Below are 19,037 nucleotides of genomic sequence, written 5' to 3'. Positions count from 1 at the left end.
TCATTAGTCATTGGCAATGTTTATAAAACAGAGGCACAGAAAAAGGCACCAAACTCCCAGATTTTTTATAAGCCTTCACACTCATTGCTAAGTTACTTTTTACTCCTTGGTCTCTCTGTAGTATATCTCAACTTCATCTGAGACAGCTGATCAGCATTGCAGCGCTCACAAGCGCCACTCCGAACTGGCCATTAAAAAATGCTGAATTAGAAGTAAAATTAAACTTCTAGATTGTTCTCTCTGTGTCAAAGGTCCGAACTCTATCTGATATAATGCCCAAAGGTATATGATGTCCAAAGATGTGTGGGCTAGGTTGATTGGCCATGCTAAATTGACCCATAGTGTCGGGGGATTAGCAGGGTAAATACGTGGGGTTACGGGGATAGGGCCTGGGTGTGCTTGTTGTTGTTGCCGGCTCAATGGGCCAAATGACCTCCTTCTGCACTGTGGGGATTCTATGATATCTACCCACAGCAGTACTGAGAATCCAAATTCAGTCTGTGAGGGAATCATATTTGTAAACCCATGCCACAGCTGTGCCAAAACATTAAGCAAACTTATTGCCAGTGCAGCATGTACCGGTTAACTGTACAGGAGTAATATTTTACAAAACAACCTAATTATTAGGATGACTAAGTGTCACATAGGTTGGAATGTATTTTCACAGGTACTAGCAGCTTGACTGGCCAATCAGTTTCTTGCGTACCATTCCCAAGGTATGCTTAAAACAGATCAACATTTTCCCTCCACTATTTTCTGCTGTCTCATACTGAAATGTGGTTTTGTGAGCACCATCATGAGCACCTTGCACAAGTGTCTGTTAATCACATACAACACTGACAGCCTGATACACAAGGGAGTCACTGAAAAGCTTTCCGGAGCTGAAAATCTGACATTTTTCCCCTCAGTAAGAAGTCTCACAACACCAGGTTAAAGTCCAACAGGTTTATTTGGTAGCACAAGCCACAAGCTTTCGGAGCACTGCCCCTTCATCAGGTGAGTGGGAGTTATGTTCACAAACAGGACATATATAGACAGAAACTCAATTTACAAGATAATGGTTGGAATGCGAGTCTTTACAGGTAATCGAGTCTTAAAGTCTGTGCTTACCCCAGTCCAATGCCGGCATCTCCACATTATTTTTCCCCTCCCCAGCTAAGGGACACTGTGAGGGGAATTTTCACTTACAGTTTGCCATGGGAATTGCATTGCGCTGGCAGGGTGGGGAGGGAATCATGCAAAGGTCCATTGACAGTGGGTGGGATTTTCTGGTTTTAGGACGAGCGCGGCTGGAAAATCCCGTCCTGCAAGCAATCATTGTGTCTGCATCCCAATCATCCCACCAACTGAAGCCCAACATCATCAAAAAGACACTTCCGCCAATTAAGTATCGTATTTACTTGGAGTGTAGTCTCTGTTGCGATGCAGAAAATTATGAGAGCCAATGTTTGCTGCAGTGAGGTGATGACCAGGAAATTTTTAATGATGTTGGTTGAGTGATAAATATTGACTTTTGACAGCCGGAAAATTCCCTTTTGCCACTCTGAAAGAATGCCATAGGATCTTTTATGCCTACCTAACAAGGCCAGGGCTTAACATCTCATTTGGAAGGTGGCACCTTCAACAGTATAGTGCTCCCTTTGCATGACGTGATTGAATCCACAATCTTTTGACACCAGGACGAGAGTGCAACTGAGCCATAGTTGACAGCCTCCTACTGTGTCAATCCGTCTCTCTCACTATTTTCTGGTGAACTATGCTTGAGGCCTCTTTGCTGATCTTTTTTCAGCATTGCTCCTGCCGACAACCCTTCTTCTGCTACTCTCTGCATTATTTCATGGTATGCATCCTTCCAAGGTCAATACATTCCACTTTTTGTTCAATCTTCCTGCTGCGATAAGCTCTGCCATTTATAATTTAAATATTGTGATTAACAAGTAATATAAATATGTACTATAATATTCTAAATGAGTAACATAAAGCAATCTAATGCAAATAAATCATAATTATGACAAATCTAGTGAATAAACTAAATATACTTGCTGTCATAAATTTACTTTATTAATAATTTTAGAACCATATTCTATTTATTTTATTTTCCTAAGTTTTATTGCATTCCTTTTAGGTTAATGGTCTAATCATTTCATTGATGCAAGTTTTACATCTTTAATCCATTTGCTTCAATAAAGTTACTAAATTAAACAAACAACCCTATTAGCACCAAATGATGTTTTATTTGATGGGCCTAATGAATTTTGAATGTTAAAAAAACTCATTCTGTTTTTAAATCAATTTCATTTAAAAACACTACTATTTAATTTATAAAATTGGGAAGAAGCTCATTGCAGTAAATAGTTACTGCACTTAATGTTGGGGTATGACTTTGTTCCTGAGCGTGCTGTCAGCAAAGTGAGGTGATGGACTATTAAAAAACAATAATATTCATGGATCTTACTCTCTTTTTCATAGAAACGTCTCAAAGTGCTGCACAATTAATTACTTTTGAAGTTCAGTCAGTATTGTTAAATTGGCAAATGATCCCCACGAAACAACCATTAAACACTGTGGCATATTCCAACCTCATCTATATCACATCTCAGGCTCAGGTCTCGATTTCACCTACCTCACCCAAGTAGCTGTCTCATTTTTGCATGCATTTCCTTTGTCTATTTTGTGAGGTGTTAACCCATTCCTATTTAATATTTTAAAATATGATTTCACCCAATCAAAGTTCTCTTTTCTCCTTTACTTTTCTGAAGGCACTGACTATATTGCTGGGTTAATTATTGTTCAGGATGTCGTCTGCAACCTCCCTCACCAGAAGCTAATTTTGTACCAAAAAAGCGTTTTCTCTTTATTGTAGTAACAGCGAGATAACTTCAAATAATGCTCACATCTATGTCAAATATGCGCATGATTGCAAAATGACAATCTGTCGTGAGCTAGCAGCAGAACTAGCTGCGGGGAATGAGCCAGAGTTTGAGGCTGACCATGTTTGTGTTGTGCTCAGTTTTATTTGAATGACACCCATTGCAATGGGATGAATGTGGTTTGAGTTAGACGAGTGCTCAGTCTCTGACTCACTTCGAACAGCCATTTCCCGCCAAGCCTGCAAAACAACCTGGAATTTTGGCGCCAAATGAATGCGCCCGTATCTTTCGGCGAGCAAACACTCACTTTCCTTTGATTAGTCACCTGAGGAACTAATTTGTAAACATTTCCTCCTTCATTAATCATGTTCTAATTTCGCCTGGTCAGTAATTTTTAACCTCACAAGAAAATATACCAATATGTATATTCCTCAGTTGTTGTCTAATCTCGAGCGCTTCCAAGGCTCTCCCCTCAGCAGCTGCCCTCAATGGGCGGGGCCAGAATTCACTTCCGTCTCATGCGGTGAGGTCTTGGCCCGAACGTGTCGACGTAAGTGGAGCGTGCGGCGTAGGCGTGGCTTTCTGCCCACGCACCGGGTCCCCCCTGTCCAATGGCAGCAAGGCGAGAGTGCGCGCGCTGCACTCGGCGGGAGGGGCAGCTCGCGCAAGGCGGGAGAGCGCGGATTTGAATCGGACACCGCGCGCGCGGAGGCCATCCGTTAGTTTAAAAAAAAACGGAATTCGCGGGAAAGTTTCTCCCCCTTCAGTGAGAAGGAGAGACCTAGGGAGACACATCAAAGCCTCCTCTCTGATTTATCATTATTCACCTTCTGTACAAGTGGAGTGACTGAAGATGTGGATCCAGGTGCGGACCATGGATGGCAAGGAGACCCGGCACATCGATGGACTCTCCAAACTGACTCCGGTGCAGGAGCTGAGGGAAAAGATCCGGGAGGCTTTCGGGGTGGAGGCGGACCGGCAGCGGCTGTTCTACCGGGGGAAACAGGTATTTTACGATGGGATTGGCGGCGGCGGCGGCGGGGGGGGGGGGGGGGGGGGGTGTGGGAATGGTGGCCGGGCCGGCCTTGGGAGGGAGGGGAGGGCGTCTGAGGCCAGGAAACGGGAGGCCATTCCTCCCTCCCGCCCCGGTGGCTTTTTCTCCACCGGGGGCGGGGGGGGGGGACACACAAGGGCCGAGCCACAACCCAGGGAGATTTGGGATTGAGGCAGTGGGGAATGCAAGCTGGCACTGTTCCTAATTCCTCGGGGAGTGGGGAAGAGTTTGGGGGGGGTGGGGGGGGTCACTTGGCTCAGTCACTGGGTGGAATGATGTTTAAAGTTCCCTCCATTTCTGCCGGTTGACCGTGCCTCTTGGTAATTCCGTGTTAAATCAACTTTTTAAATGGTTTAAAACTTCAGAGTGGGAAACTCTCCCAACTGCTGCCGGAGGCGGGCTGTTTACACCGCAACCTAGCCTGCTGGCTGCCGCGCCATCATTGGCCGGAGGCTCATGGCCATTGGGCCATTGTCCGGCAGCCCTGTCCCCCATTGGCTCTCCGGCCTGTCAATCAGCTGCCTTTCCCGCCCTCCTCTCCCATCACGTTTGGTTGCGCGGGAGGTGTGGGGTGAACAAAAAGGCGCTAAATGTCCAGTGCCGCTTATAAATTACCCCCAATCCTTTAATTTGCCACCCTGGGAATGGATTTCCCCTACAGTGCGGACTGTATCCTCCTGTAGGGCCACATTTCTTGTGCATTTCTTTTTTATACCGTTTAGGGCCGTGGTCAACAATTTTCATTCAAGCACACAGGGCTGAAGAAGTATTAAAGTTTCAGTTGGCGCCACTCTCACAGGCAATTTCTTAGTTAAATAAAGGATCGTATATTGAATCAGATCCTTTTCTGTTGACAGTATTTCCACCATTATAGTAACTGATGTACTGAAAAAGGTATACTTAAAAAAAAAATAACTGGCAGTTAGACGGATTAGTTAGCTTTTTTCTGATGCTCCGGGCTTTTAACTGTACAAAGGATTTTTGTGTTTGAGCGCCGCCTGGCGAGCCCCGTTTCTAATGTATGGAATTCATTGCCCTGGACAGCTGATTCTCCGACAGAGGGACAAACGGAATATTGCCAATGTTTTTCTAAATTTGTCAAGTTCACCTACAACCTGCATCTTTGATTCTTGCTGGTATACAGGAGGCTTGTTTGCTCTTTAGAGTACCCCAATCCCTGTTTGCTGTATTATAACTGGGCATATGGTTCAACAGATTGAATTGGTTAAAATTAAAGAGTTGAATTAAAAAAAATACAACTGTTACCTCCAAGTTTATCTGCTGAGTAACTGCTGTATGTATCAGGAAAATGAAGTGTTTATTAATTTAAGCCGTGGGCATTGTAATTCATTTAGGTACCCAGGTTAAGGTGGAAAAAGTAAAACCAGTTTATGGTCGCGTTCCAAACACCCTGCTGGAAATAATCTTAAATAGTTTAAATCTCCCATCCTGGTAGCAGTGGCTAAGTTGTCAGTACTTGTTTGTCTCTTGAGTCATACGGTTGATGGTTCAAGTCTCACTTGAGCACAAAAGTCAAGGCTGTAGTATTGAGGGGGCTTTGTTGAATGTGTTGCCTTTCAGATGTGATAAACAAGTGCCCTGATTAGTCCCTCGGGTAGATTTGAAAGATCCTCTAGCACTAAGTTTGAGAGCACAAAGGATTTTTCTGGTCATTATGTTGCTATTTCTGGGAGCTTGCTTCCCTTGTATTGGCTGCCATGTTTCCGACATTACAAGAGTGACTTCACTTGCTATAATGTGGGGGTGTCCAGTGACTGTGGAAAGTGCTATAAAATGCAAGTTTTTAATCAAATAAACTCTACACTTGCTATCATGTACAAATTGAGAGGTGGATACTCAATGAGACCTTGGTGTCCTTATGCATCAGTTGCTGAAAGTAAGCATGCAGGTGCAGCAGGCAGTAAAAGTAAGCTAACATGAATAAGGAGCATTTACTCAGCTGACACCTATTGGACTATTTTTCACAATTACAAAATTTTATTATCTCAAATTCTTGTGTAATAGTGAATATTGTTTAAAATTATGTTTTGATAATATTGTGATACATTTGTGTACTGTCATTCAAGCATTTTCCACCTGTTAGTAACATTTTAAAGTTATTTTTGTGTAGTGATGTAGTATGTCTTGTGTGGGCGGTTCATTTATAATGCAGTGGTGTTGTCAGGGGAGATATTTCCTGTTTTCTTTGTGGGAGGGAATTGATGAAAATGCTTTTGTTAATATTGTGCCAAAAATGATACCAGCATATTTAAACGGCTGCAAAATTTGCAAATAGCTATTTTACCATGAATAGTCTTAAACAAAAAGGTGCGACTACTAAACCTTTGGGTTCATACGTGGGTCTGTCAAGTCCCCACTGGTCTGTTCATGTCATTCATTTATATCACTGCATTTACTTACATCCATAACTTAAGCATTATGCACATCATTCAGTTACAATATGCTGGCAGAATAAATATTAGTTACTTAACATATTAACTTTAAATCTGAAGAAAAGTAGCATGTGGTCATGGTATCAATCATCTCGCAAGGGATGTGTGACTAGAAGAAAAGATTTCCAGATGCTGGGGCAGCACAGTAATTAGTGCTGTTGGCTCACAGTGCTAGGGAGCTGGGTTTGATTTCCAGCTTGGGTCACTGTCTGTGTGGAGTTTTGCACATTCTCCCCATGTCTGTGTGGGTTTCCTCTAGGTGCTCCGGTATCCTCCCACAGTCCAAAGATGTGCAGGTTAGGCGGATTGGCCATGCTAAATTGCCCCTTAGTGTCAGGGGGACTAGTTAGGGTAAATGCATTGGGTTACGGGGATAGGGCCTGGGTGGGCCTCAGTGCAGACTCGATGGGCCGAATGGCCTCCTTCTGCACTGTAGGGTTCTACGCTAATTGTTGAAATTCTTTTTATGAAGGCATTGAACAGTTCACATTGAGCAACCCTTCACCACAGAGCATTTGTTCTGTTTCTTTATGGATTTTGCAATCCACATTTTTGATCATCAAATGAGTAATAATATTAAAGTTGAAAGAAATGGACTACATCCTTTTTGGGCATCGTTTTATCCAAATTGGTTTCCAAGTTTCTTGCATTACGATGGTGACTAACTACACCTAAGCTACTGTGTTTTTTAAAGTCTTTTGAACACTGTGATGTTTTGTTATATTTATTTACAAGTAATTCTTTCCAGTGTGGCACAGTCATCTACAAATAAGACTATTCCTCCTAACACAGTGATAGACAACCTAGGCTAGTGAATGGGCTGCATGAGTAGTTCTTCTTTACCTCAGTGGGCTGCAAAATTGAAATTGGCACCTTCACTAACGGTCATCCAATGAATAAGATTGAATAGATGTAATATATGTTGAATATTTCATAATGAGTTAGAGAAAATACCTGATCATACAGTAATAGAACTATCAACTTTGAATGGTATAAACAAAATATGTATTTGTGCATTAGTGAATGCATGGCTTTCTCAGTCAATGTTGTGTGCAGTCAACATGCACCTCACTTCATCTGCCCTTTGTGCATATCACTTTGGTCTCACCAGTAGGAAAAAAAAGACACACATGGAAATCAGCAAAATCTGGCATCCCTGCGCATGAACAAAATATCTGTGGGCGGTACTCCAAAACCCTGATAAGGTTTGCCCACCACTACTCTAACATGGCTTGTTACTAGCGTGGAAAAGCAACTTTACTACGTGATATTGACATTTTTCATGTGTCAGCATTTTTGTAGCCTCTGAATGGGATACTCAAATCTCGTCAAATTGGATTTAGATTTGTGTTGTGAAACAGTAGCCACTGAAAGCTAGGTTACCACTGCACAATTAACAAAGATATTTATAGCTGATAAAGCGGATAATCATCCCATCAGCTTGACTTTAATGAGATATTTTCCTTTTTTTAAAGCTTCTATTTTTTTAAACAAAATGTAGTTGTTTTAATGTAATGTTGATGGAAATTCTTACAGCTTTGTTGGAAGGGAGAGGAGTGAAATGTTTCACCATTTTGGTGGTTTTATTTTCCAAACGTGATAAGTGCAATTCCACAAGCTTTCTACAACTCAGCATTGCTATTGTTTTAACCCATGTAAGTATATTAAGATCGGGTTTGAAGTAGACTGTGTTCAGAATCTGACTTTGAAAATCATTTTGAGATGAGCTATATTGACATAAGTAATTGTTTCTAATGCAGTGTATCAATGCACTGTATTATCTTCAGCAATGATTAGCCTCATGTTGACTTTTCGTGGTATTGAAACCCTCGCTCTCCATCTTTTGCTAGTACACATATTGTGCAAACGATCAACTCATATTCATGTGTTGTCAATCTTGAATATCCATTTCAACAAACTGGTAAATGGTGACCTGGTGATTCAGTGGAATCCAAATTTGGGTATTACTTGAATCTAGTATTTGATTATACTTGATTTAAAGGTTTACCCATTTACCAGCACTTGGTCCATAGTCATGAATGTTGTGACATGCCAAGTGCTCATCCAGGTACTTTTAAAATAATGTGAGGCAACCCGTTTCTACCACCCTCCCAGGCAGCGCATTCCAGATTGCAGCCACCCTCTGGGTAAAAAGAGAGGTTTTTCTCAATCTTTCCTAAACCTCATGCCCCTTAACTTTGGACCTATTTCCCCTCATGACTGTTCCTTCAACTAAGGGGAACAGCTGCTCCCTATCAACTCTGTTCCTCTTCTAAATACATTCGCCTATCTGAGCTGAACGTTAACATGCAGGGGAAAAAAACCCATTCTGACTGCCACAGATAAATTTCAGGGTTTCAGGTCAAAATTGGCCTCTTAGCAGAAAAAAAATCATCCAAAACTTCCCCGGAGGGAAGAAGCTATGACATCTTCTCTGGAGCCTTCAACATGTCATTGATGAAGATGAACATCTCACCAAGGCCATCCCCACACTCCCACTTCTTGCCTTCAAACAACTGAACAACCTCAAACAGACCATTGTCAGCAGCAAACTACCCAGCCTTCAGGAGAACAGTGACCACAACACCACACAACAGCCTCTGCAAGACGTGCCGGATCATCGACACAGATGCCACCATCTCACGTGAGACACCATCCACCAGGTACATGGTACATACTCTCGCGATTCGGCCAACGTTGTCTACCTGATATGCTGCAGGAAAGGATGTCCCGAGGCATGGTACATTGGGGAGACCATGCAGACGCTATGACAACGGATGGATGAACACCGCTTGACAATCACCAGGCAGAAATGTTCCCTTCCAGTCGGAACGCTTCAGCAGTCACGGGCATTCAGCCTCTGATCTTCGGGTAAGCGTTCTCCAAGGCGGCCTTCACGACACCACAGAATTGCTGAGCAGAAACTGATAGCCAAGTTCCACGCACATGAGGACACGTGTGTGGAACTGATAACCAAGTTCCCCACACTTCACGGCCTCAACCGGGATCTTGGGTTCATGTCACACTATCTGTAACCCCCACGACTTGCCTGGGCTTGCAAAATCTCACTAACTGTCCTGGCTGGAGACAATACACACCTCTTTAACCTGTGCTTGGCCCTCTCCACTCACATTGTCTGTAAAGACTTGCATTCCAACCATTATCTTGTAAATTGAGTTTGTGTCTGTATATGCCATGTTTGTGAACACAGCTCTTCACTCACCTGATGAAGGAGCCTGAGCCTCCAAAAACTATGCTGCCAAATAAACCTGTTGGACTTTAACCTGGTGTTGTGAGACCTCTTACAGAAAAAAGGGGACAGTGGGCTGATTTGAGATGTTCAAGCTGGCATCAACAAATCCTGCTGGCAAAACCATGCCTTCTCCACGAGTATGGAAGACTTTGACTGGGTACATGATCCATTTAGTTCACTTTCTCTTGAATCATCATAGATTGTCATTAAAAGAACACAAATTAGTACTAGAGTTCAGGATGGATCGCACACTGAAACTGAAGTTTGCAGAGATGCCTATTTTGGACATATTTTGGTTGGTTGTGCTAATATTTTAAACAAAAGGAGAGAACATCTATCAGTGGTGCTAGACCTACAGGTTGCTCTGTGATCAGTTCCTCACCAGATTAAGAGAGTGCTCACAGAGGCATGTCCAAATGCTCCACAAGACTGTGTTCTCAGCCCCCTACTATACTCCTTATAAACCTGTGACTGTGTGGAGAAATTCCCCTCCAATTCGATTTTTCAAATTTGCTGACGACACCACCGTAGTGGGTCGGATCTCAAACAATGACGAGACTAAATACGGGGATGAGAGAGAATCTGGTGAACTGGTGCGGCAACAATAATCTCTCCCTCAATGTCAACAAAATGGAGGATATTGTCATCGACTTCAGGAAGCGTAAAGGAGAACATGCCCCTGTCTACATCAATCGGGACAAAGTAGAAAGTATTGAGAGCATACCACCACACACACACCCCCCCCCCCCCCCCCCCCCCCATGCCGACACGATAGTTAAGAAAACCCACCAACTTTCTCAAAAGACTAAGGAAATTTGGCATGTCAGCTACGACTCTCTCCAACTTTTACAGATGCATCGTAGAAAGCATTCTTTCTGGTTGTATCACAGCTTGGTATGGCTCCTGCTCTGCCCAAGACCACAAGGAACTACAAAAGGTCATGAATGTAGCCCTATCGTCTCTCAAATCAGCCTCCCGTCCATTGACTCTGTCTACACTTCCCGTTGCCTCGGCAAAGCAGCCAGCATAATTAATGACCCCATGCATCCCAGACATTCTCTTCCACCTTCTTCTTTCAGGAGAAAGATACAAAAGTCTGAGGTCACTTAGCAACCGACTCAAGAACAGCTTCTTCCCTGCTGCTGTCAGACTTTTGAATGGACTTACCTTGCATTAAGTTGATCTTTCTCTACACCGAGCTATGATTGTAACACTACATTCTGCACTCTCTCGTTTCCTTCTCTATGAACGGTATGTTTTGTCTGTATAGCATGCAAGAAACAATACTTTTCACTTTGTAATACATGTGACAATAATCAAATCAAAATGTCATATTAATGTCAGCAAGATGCTGCTTGCAGTATTTTCTTCGTTTGTGAACTTTCATGTTGAGAAATGCAGACTTAAAAGAACTGACAACAATTGAAAACTTTAATGATAAACTCTTAACTGTACATTTTCAATTAAAATATTATATTTGACATGCAACTGGTGGTAAGACTTTCATTATAAACTTCAACTAGTAAAAATTGCAATAAATAGTGGATTGATGTGTTTTGGAGATGAAATGCTTTTGCTAGAGAGCAGTTTGGGAACTGCTACACTCGAATAGAAGTGTGATTATATTGATTTAAGCTTGTTTGCTTGTGGCTTGGTGCTCATTGGGATTGGTGAAGGTTTTAAAATGAGTTACTTGCTGTTGAATAATTTCTCTGGTTTGGAAAGGGCATAAATATCAAATTTTATCTAGTTTTCTGTCCCATGTTTCATATTGCAGAATGAAGAGAAACCATTATGCTGAGAGGTTGATTTCTTGCCACAGGATGGTGCTGTGTTTAAAAATAATAATTCTTGATATGGTGGAATCTGCATTTTATGGATGATTGTAGTGATCTTGAGATTATTACATTTTTAGAAATATATTCATTCTGTTGGCTGCAGTGATCAGGAACATGCTGCACAAATACTCGTCTCAGATCGGTATGCTCAAGACAATTACCCCACCCTTGCAACTCATTAAATGTTCTGCTCGGTGTTCAAAGTAACACCGTGTTTAGGTTTAAAGTTTATGTATTATTGCTGGTCAGGCAAGTTGCATTTGGTTTTATTGGGGTAGGAGGCTTATTTGCCACTTTAATTCCCCCCCCCCCCACTCTGTCTTGCATTGCTGAAGGTGTATGGTTCCATGGGGCCTGATCATGTGGTGTCACAACTATAGTAAACAATAAGTTCTAATCTTGAATCCCATTATCACTGATGATCCTGAGTTTCCAAAGTGATAACTGATAGAGCCCCCAAATATTATCCGTTGGAGGTGACCTTACCGGGAAAAAAAGTCTAAATGCCGAACGAGCACGAAGGCAGGAGAGAATTGCACCCAGCTCTCAGCCACACTGGCTGATCCCTGTTTGCAGAGTCCCGTGCGCAGCCACTGCGCGCACCCCCCCCAAAACCACCACCACCAATGGCCTCTGATCCCACCAGTGAGGCCATTTCATCTGGTGTCCCATGCTCACTAAATGTATTTAAATATTAAAATCAGCCTTGTGCCCAGGAAGGGCAATTCAGTGCCAGTAAGATTGCCAGAATTTCAATTCAGAGTTCTATAACAGCTCTGTCTTTTTTTCAGATGGAAGATGACCATTCACTTTTTGACTATAACGTGGGTCTTAATGACATCATCCAGCTGCTTATTCGCCAGGTTGATCAAGTTGTATCAAAAAGCACCACTAGAAAAGAGAAGGATGCAGAGCTGTCTGACACAGACTCTGGATGTGGTTCTGCACAAAGTGAATCAGACAAGAACTCTAATAATGGTGAAGTTACTATGGAATTGGATGGACAGGCAGGAACATCCACTCAGCCTGATCTCATTGACCCTGGGTTTGGATTATATAAGGTGAGCATAGAGTCTTTCTTTGTTTATCAGTAGAACTGGTCTACTGATTAGCTGTAATGATGTATTGTTTAAGTATCTAAATCTTCTATTTTAAGATGCAAACTATGATGCTCCTCTTGGGGAAAATCCTGGTATAGCACAGAGTAAAGTCACTTTTTTAAATTGTTGGAACCATTTTGTTCTTTATTACAAGCTACTATAATTGCAGAATCTCCCGAGCAATTTGCGTGAAACTCCTACACTTGACTTGTACTAGAGTTGCATGTTCAATCTTTTTGATATCGATGCAGTTACTACTTATAGTGTTAGGGAGAATGCTGAAGATATGTGCTCCAGAGCTAGCTGCACTTTTAGCCAAAGTGATCAGTACAGGTCTACCTGATAGTGGAAACTTGCTTAGGTATGTCTTGACCACAAGAAGCAGCACAAATCCAATCTGTTCTATTGCAGCCCCATCAGGTTACTCCAAATCATCAGCAAAGTGGTGGTTATGTCATCAATGGTTACATTCATCAACAACCTGCCAACTGGTGTTCAGTTTGGGTTCTGCCCAGGACTACTTGCAATTATACAGGGCCTTGGTGAGGCCACACCTAGAATATTGTGTGCAGTTTTGGTCTCCTTTTCTGAGGAAGGATGTTCTTGCTCTCGAGGGAGTGCAGTGAAGGCTTACCAGGCTGATTCTGGAGATGGCAAGACTGATGTATGAAGAGAGATTAGGATTGTCTTCGCTGGAGTTCAGGCGAATAAGGGGGGATCTCAGAGACCCATAAAATTCTAACAGGACTAGACAGGGTAGATCCAGGGAGGCTGTTCCCTTATGGTGGGGGAGTCCAGAACCACAGGTCACAGTCTGAGGATTCAGGGTAGACCAGTTAGGACGGAGATAAGGAGACATTTCTTCACCCAAAGAGTGGTGAGCCTGTAGAACTCATTATCACAAGAAGTAGTTGATGCCAAAACATTGAATGTATTCAAGAGGCGGTTGGATATAGCACTTGGGGTGAATGGGATCAAAGATTATGGGGAAAAAGCAGGATTAAGCTATTGAGTTGGATGATCAACCATGATCGTAATAAATGGTGGAGCAGGTTTGAAGGGCCAAATGGCCTTCTCCTCCTATCTTCTATGTTTCCACTTGACTCCGGATCTTATTATAGCATTGGCCTAAAAATGGACAATAACACCTGAGTGCTAGAGGTGAGTTGAGTAATATCAAGGTAACATTTGATCATGTTGGCACCAACGAGTCCGAGTAAAATTTAAGATCACTGGTGATCAGGGACACATTTCAACTGGCTGGAGTCATTTCAACTATATCTGGCAATATCTGGAGTGAGAAACACCATTTTGGGTCGGTGACCTTTCATGAGAACTGAGAAGATGGTTGCAGTTGTGTAAGGCTAATTATCTCAGCTCTACAACATTTCTGCCAGAGTTCCTCAAGGCAGTTTCCTCGGCCCAACCATCTTAAGCTGCTTCAACAACCTTTCCTCCAACATAAGACCAGAGCTAGGGATGTTTGCTGACATTTGTAGTGTTCAGATCCATTTGCAGCTCATTATGATGCAGCTTGTTTCCTCATACAGTAAGATCTGGACAGCATGCAGACTTGGGCTGATGTGTGGTGTGAATGTTCCTTGCCAATTAAGTGCCAGGCAATGATTATCTCCAACAAAGTCTAACCACTTTCTCTTTGACATTCAATGGCACTGTCATCCCTTAATCCTCACCATTTACTAGACCAGCCCCACATACCCTATGGCTATAAGAATGGTGCAGAGGCTACTAAATTGGGAATATTATCACTTTGTGGCACTTTCTGTCAAACTTTATTGAAGGGTGTACTTTCTCACAATTCAGAAAGGTGGTTTGCTACCATCTTTTCAATGAATGCTGGCTTTAAGCAATGTCCGCATCATAAATGATACACTTCTGTACTGTAAGGATTCTATGGATTAACAAAGTCTTTCTGTTCTAAATAGTGGCAATTTCTAACAATTGATCGGCGTTTTACCGAAGCCTGGGTTGCAGGGAGCTGAATTGCTATCCACAGATCCTTAGCCCAAAATATTTGTTGGTACAAAAAATATATGACTCAGCTTGATGATTCCTCCACTATATTACTTAGCATTTGCACATGTTGAATTTCACATAAGTATAAATGATGTTTTTACCTGTACATTTTGCCAGGGCTTGTATTTCCTACAATCAAGACGCAGTCTAGGTGCTATGGCTGCAGAGCATGATTTTTAATTTTCTTTGGGCAGTGCCATGAACCATTGTATTAATGTATGGTACTGTCTCCACAAAAAAAACAAATTGCTTATGGCTAATTGTAAGGGATGGACCTTGGATAAAATAATTCATTTCTTCCACACCATTCCTCAAAAGTGTGCTAGTCTATAAAAATGGAAATGGTTATATGTTTCCATGTTTAAACTCAGAGTTTGAAGCTTGCAGCACAAATGTTTTGATGAACCGTTGCTCCTTCGTGCAGTTTTGTTTCCCATAGCGCTTTATTTGTTGAAAGCTTATGAAAATGTACTCCTCCAAAGTAGTAGGATTTCTAATATTTTTCAAAGGTCTTTGGCTCACATTGATGTGGGCATATAAAAACTGCATTCATAGTGGACCCAAATGTATGGATTTCATTTTTGATGAGACTGTAGAAATGGAATTGTTATTTTTAATTTCACATTGATGTGGGCTTTGCTGCAATAGCCTGAACAGAATTTAATAGCTTAAACATACTTGGATGTTGTTGAAACTATATGCTGGCATGATGATGTTGGAGGGAAAAGCATGGGTGAATGCTGGAGAAAGCAGGAGTGCTTATCTGTTGGATTGAACTTCTGGGTGCTAAGTTCATGAACCAGAAAGTAGGACATCTTAGTGTCTAGATCCGGAGCTCCACTTTAAACCATGAATAGATTTTTGCAGCAACGATGCTGTGGTGTGAATTGGTCTAGTTTTCTTAAGATCTCAAACGTGCCTATGTTTGAATGGTGATGGGAAAGTTGGGATTTATAGACGGTGGCATCTCCTGAAGTAAGAGAGTGCCTTGGAATTTTTTTCTGAGGAAAATTTAGTGGTGGCATGAATTGCTGATCTATTAGACAGAAACCTATAAAACACCAGGCAACACTGTTTTGGAAATTGGCTGATCTTGGTATTGATTATGTGGCACTGTATAGTTTAAATTTAAGATTTGGTAATGAAAGAATGTTGGGCTGATTTTAGTATTGGTAAATGTCCCCTTTTGCTTTGTGTTGTTGACTTGAAATCCCTTTACTATGTAGTGGGTTCAGTAGTTTCTCCTAGGGGAAGCTGAGTAATGTGTGACTACTAAACAGTTTGAAATATGTTGAATTTGTGCTTTTTTTTTAGATAAATGAATTGATTGATGCTCGAGATATGCATATGGGTGCTTGGTTTGAAGCTGTCATCGTTAATGTGACACAGGATGAGAGTGCAAGTAAAACTGCGAATAATGAAGAGTCTGCACATTCCAGCACAGCTACAGAAACAAAGATTCCAGCTGAAGATGTGATTTATCACATTAAATATGAAGAGTATGTTAAAACGACAGTCTTAAGTACCTGTTTTGACACAAGTGCTGGGGATAGGGCAGGGTTCTTCAATTTCTCAATCCATGCCCATCTGCTCCTAGTTTATGTTCCTTATCTGGTGAAGATGGTAACTTAAAGGGATGCAATGTCAAGAACCTTGGCTGTCCACATTAATGTGAGACTTGGGGCAATTTATGTAATCTTGACATTTCACTTGGCGTGGGAAGGTAGTTGCTTCTGTCAGGTGCATTCATCATTTTTTCTATTCCCAAAATCCTTTGTTATTTTGGATCTTACTGGTTTGAATGGCACAGTCCCATTTTTCAAATGAACAATTGGGCTGTCTTTGATTGGATGAATTGCTCTAGAAGATGTGCAGAATGTGAAAGATTGACAAATTAGTTTCTCTCCCTGACTCTTCATGATGCTGCACATTGCTACCATTCGAGGGTGGGGGGGCCTTTTGAAAGACCTCCTTTCCATATTAGCATAGACAAGAGGAAAGATAATAGTGGTATAGAGGCAGGGTAAAAGAAGTAATTGGAGTAATAAGACTATAAATACTAGCATAGACAGTTTGACCTAACTGCCTCTTTGTGCTGTGGATTTTGTAATTTACTGCAGTTTGAAGATTTAGTAGATTTTAAGGAACAGTTGTCAACGGAGGCCCTTAAGTAGACAATGACCAATAAAGGACCTCTTCCCACAACAATTCCTATCACCACTCTGGGAGCATGACAAGCAAATGTGTGTGGGTTGCTTGTGGTCTGCCAGGTGGTACCTTATTTCAAAGGCACTTGGTGCCTGATCAAGAGACCCAACTGGGAAGGGGGACCCTCCCGAGTGCCACTCTGCTCTTCCTGCTGACAACCCGTCCCCTGTCCAAACCTCTCCCACCATGAGTAAACTTCGGCCTGGGTTGCACCTTGATCGTGGGCCTCTCGTGGCTATTGGTCCCGCAATAGCCACTACTTTCCTGTAGCAAGCAAAATAAAGTTGCCTGTTTTTTTGTGCCCCGGAGTTCTTTATCTGCTGTTTGCCACTTAAGTGCCTGAAGCACTAATACCATCCGGGCTTCCTGAAGCAAGCAACGTGGATATCTCACCGGCTATCCAGCTGGAAAGCGAGATCCCGAACCACCCCACCCCTTGTTTATATATTGCTGTATATGCCGTGTTCATCAGCCAACGACCGTGCAATCTCCTGGGAAAGACTTCCAAAACATTATACCCTAGGCCAATTTGGAGGAAGGGAAATACCTAGTATAGCAGCCTGTTCAGCAGTCAACTATTCTCTGGGGAAATGAAACCCCTCCTGACATCTGGATCTCGCCTTACTCAATTTAAAATTGTGACCCCTCAACCTAATCAATTGGAACAAGCTGCTAATTTGAACGCAAAGTTCTCTTCATTTTACAAACCTCCATCAAATCACCCAAAGCTGCTTAAGTATTGTTTTAAAATCCTATCAGTTCAGAATTAGTCCAGTGTACCATCTTGGTATCTTTTCCATAGTCTTACTATCGTCCATGTGAAGAGACCCAAATGAATACTGTTTCTAACCAACACTTGATGAAGGACTTAAACAAGGTCTAAATTGTGTGCTTTTTCTTTTTAGTGTGCTCTCTGAATGCACCTCAACATCCTGTTTGCTCTAGATATCACTTCATAACATTGCACATGAAATTTGAGATTTTTCCTTCCAATGTAAGATATATTTTTGTCGAACCTTTGTGCTGAACAATATGGCAATTAAAAAAAAAATTGAACGTCATTTGTCAGGCTTAATCCTTCACCTGATGCATTCAAGCATCCTCTAAGAACTTGGCGTTTGCACACTATTACCTGCAAATTTGCAGCTTGTACCACCAACAGGTACATCATTAATAAAAGTAGGCAAGCAACAGTCCTTACTGGCCACTACAAGTGTCCCTTGTTCAAGGCACTCTGTCTGATTGAGGCAACTGGCATTAAGAAGGGAACTTGCTGACCGCCAACCCTGGCCTTTCTTCCGACTCCCATCCGGCCACTCTGATTCTCCCTGCACTCACTTGGGTCCCTTGATGATTCCAGGCCTCTTCCTGGATGCATTACCAGTGGCTTCTGCTGCTCCTGCTGTCACTTCCTACAATAAACAATTGCTGGCCTCTGGCTGGCAAACATCGGGTGTGGGACTGCTGTGGTCCTTGATCCTGGGGCTCACCACTAAGTTGTGCTTGACAGGCCTTCTCCAAAAGAAGCTTGCATGGGACTTTTACCAACTTTCCAGCCAGTGGGCGAGACCCACCCCAATCACCTGCATTAAATACTGCCCAATGTGCCCCTGAAACAATATGTTCGCCTATGTTAATACTTAATATCTTCATAACAGTTGAGCATCATTTTCAAGAGTGAAGACTGACAAAGTTCTTGCTACACTCTATACTTGTATAATTTAATATGAAAATTGTAACTCTGAAAATTATTTATCAAATTTCCCAAGTTACCCGGAAAATGGAATTGTGCAGCTGCGATGCAAAGACATCAGGCCACGGGCGAGGGTGGTCTTGCAGTGGCACCAAATTCATGTTGGACATGTGGTGATGGTGAACTACAACCCAGATGAACCTAAAGAGCGAGGATACTGGTATGATGCAGAAATTCTACGAAAGAGGGAGACCAGAACTATCAAAGAAATCTATGCAAAAATTCTTCTAGGGTAAGGATCTTAATAGTCTGCTGTAAGTTGTGGATTTTTGTGTTGTTTCATGTGTATTCACTGTATTCAGCTACTGAGGAGTAGTGAATTATTTTGACCTTTCAAATGGGATAGGTTATCCAGCTCAGTGTATGGATTTCAATAGACTTTACTGTTTGCTTTTAAAATAAAATTTGTTGGGAGCTATTAAATAAATTTATCATATGTGAGACCAAAGCCATCGTATTTGGCTGTTTCCT

The 19,037-nt window shown here is 42.1% G+C and overlaps 1 protein-coding gene across 1 annotated transcript in view; it reads left to right on the top strand.

Moving 5' to 3' along the window:
- Positions 1 to 3,518: 3,518 nt before the first annotated feature.
- uhrf1 (ubiquitin-like with PHD and ring finger domains 1) overlaps positions 3,519 to 19,037 on the top strand; it is a 40,094-nt gene continuing 24,575 nt past the window's right edge. Inside the window, exons 1-4 of the mRNA XM_078198757.1 lie at positions 3,519 to 3,876; positions 12,260 to 12,529; positions 15,920 to 16,104; positions 18,583 to 18,798. Of these exons, the coding sequence (XP_078054883.1) occupies positions 3,724 to 3,876; positions 12,260 to 12,529; positions 15,920 to 16,104; positions 18,583 to 18,798 (824 nt within the window). The 5' untranslated portion in view covers positions 3,519 to 3,723. The remainder of the gene's footprint in view (positions 3,877 to 12,259; positions 12,530 to 15,919; positions 16,105 to 18,582; positions 18,799 to 19,037) is intronic.

This window comes from Mustelus asterias, chromosome 26 (genome assembly GCF_964213995.1).
Source record: "Mustelus asterias chromosome 26, sMusAst1.hap1.1, whole genome shotgun sequence".
Lineage (NCBI taxonomy): Eukaryota > Metazoa > Chordata > Chondrichthyes > Carcharhiniformes > Triakidae > Mustelus > Mustelus asterias.
This window is presented reverse-complemented; position numbering and strand designations above follow the sequence as displayed.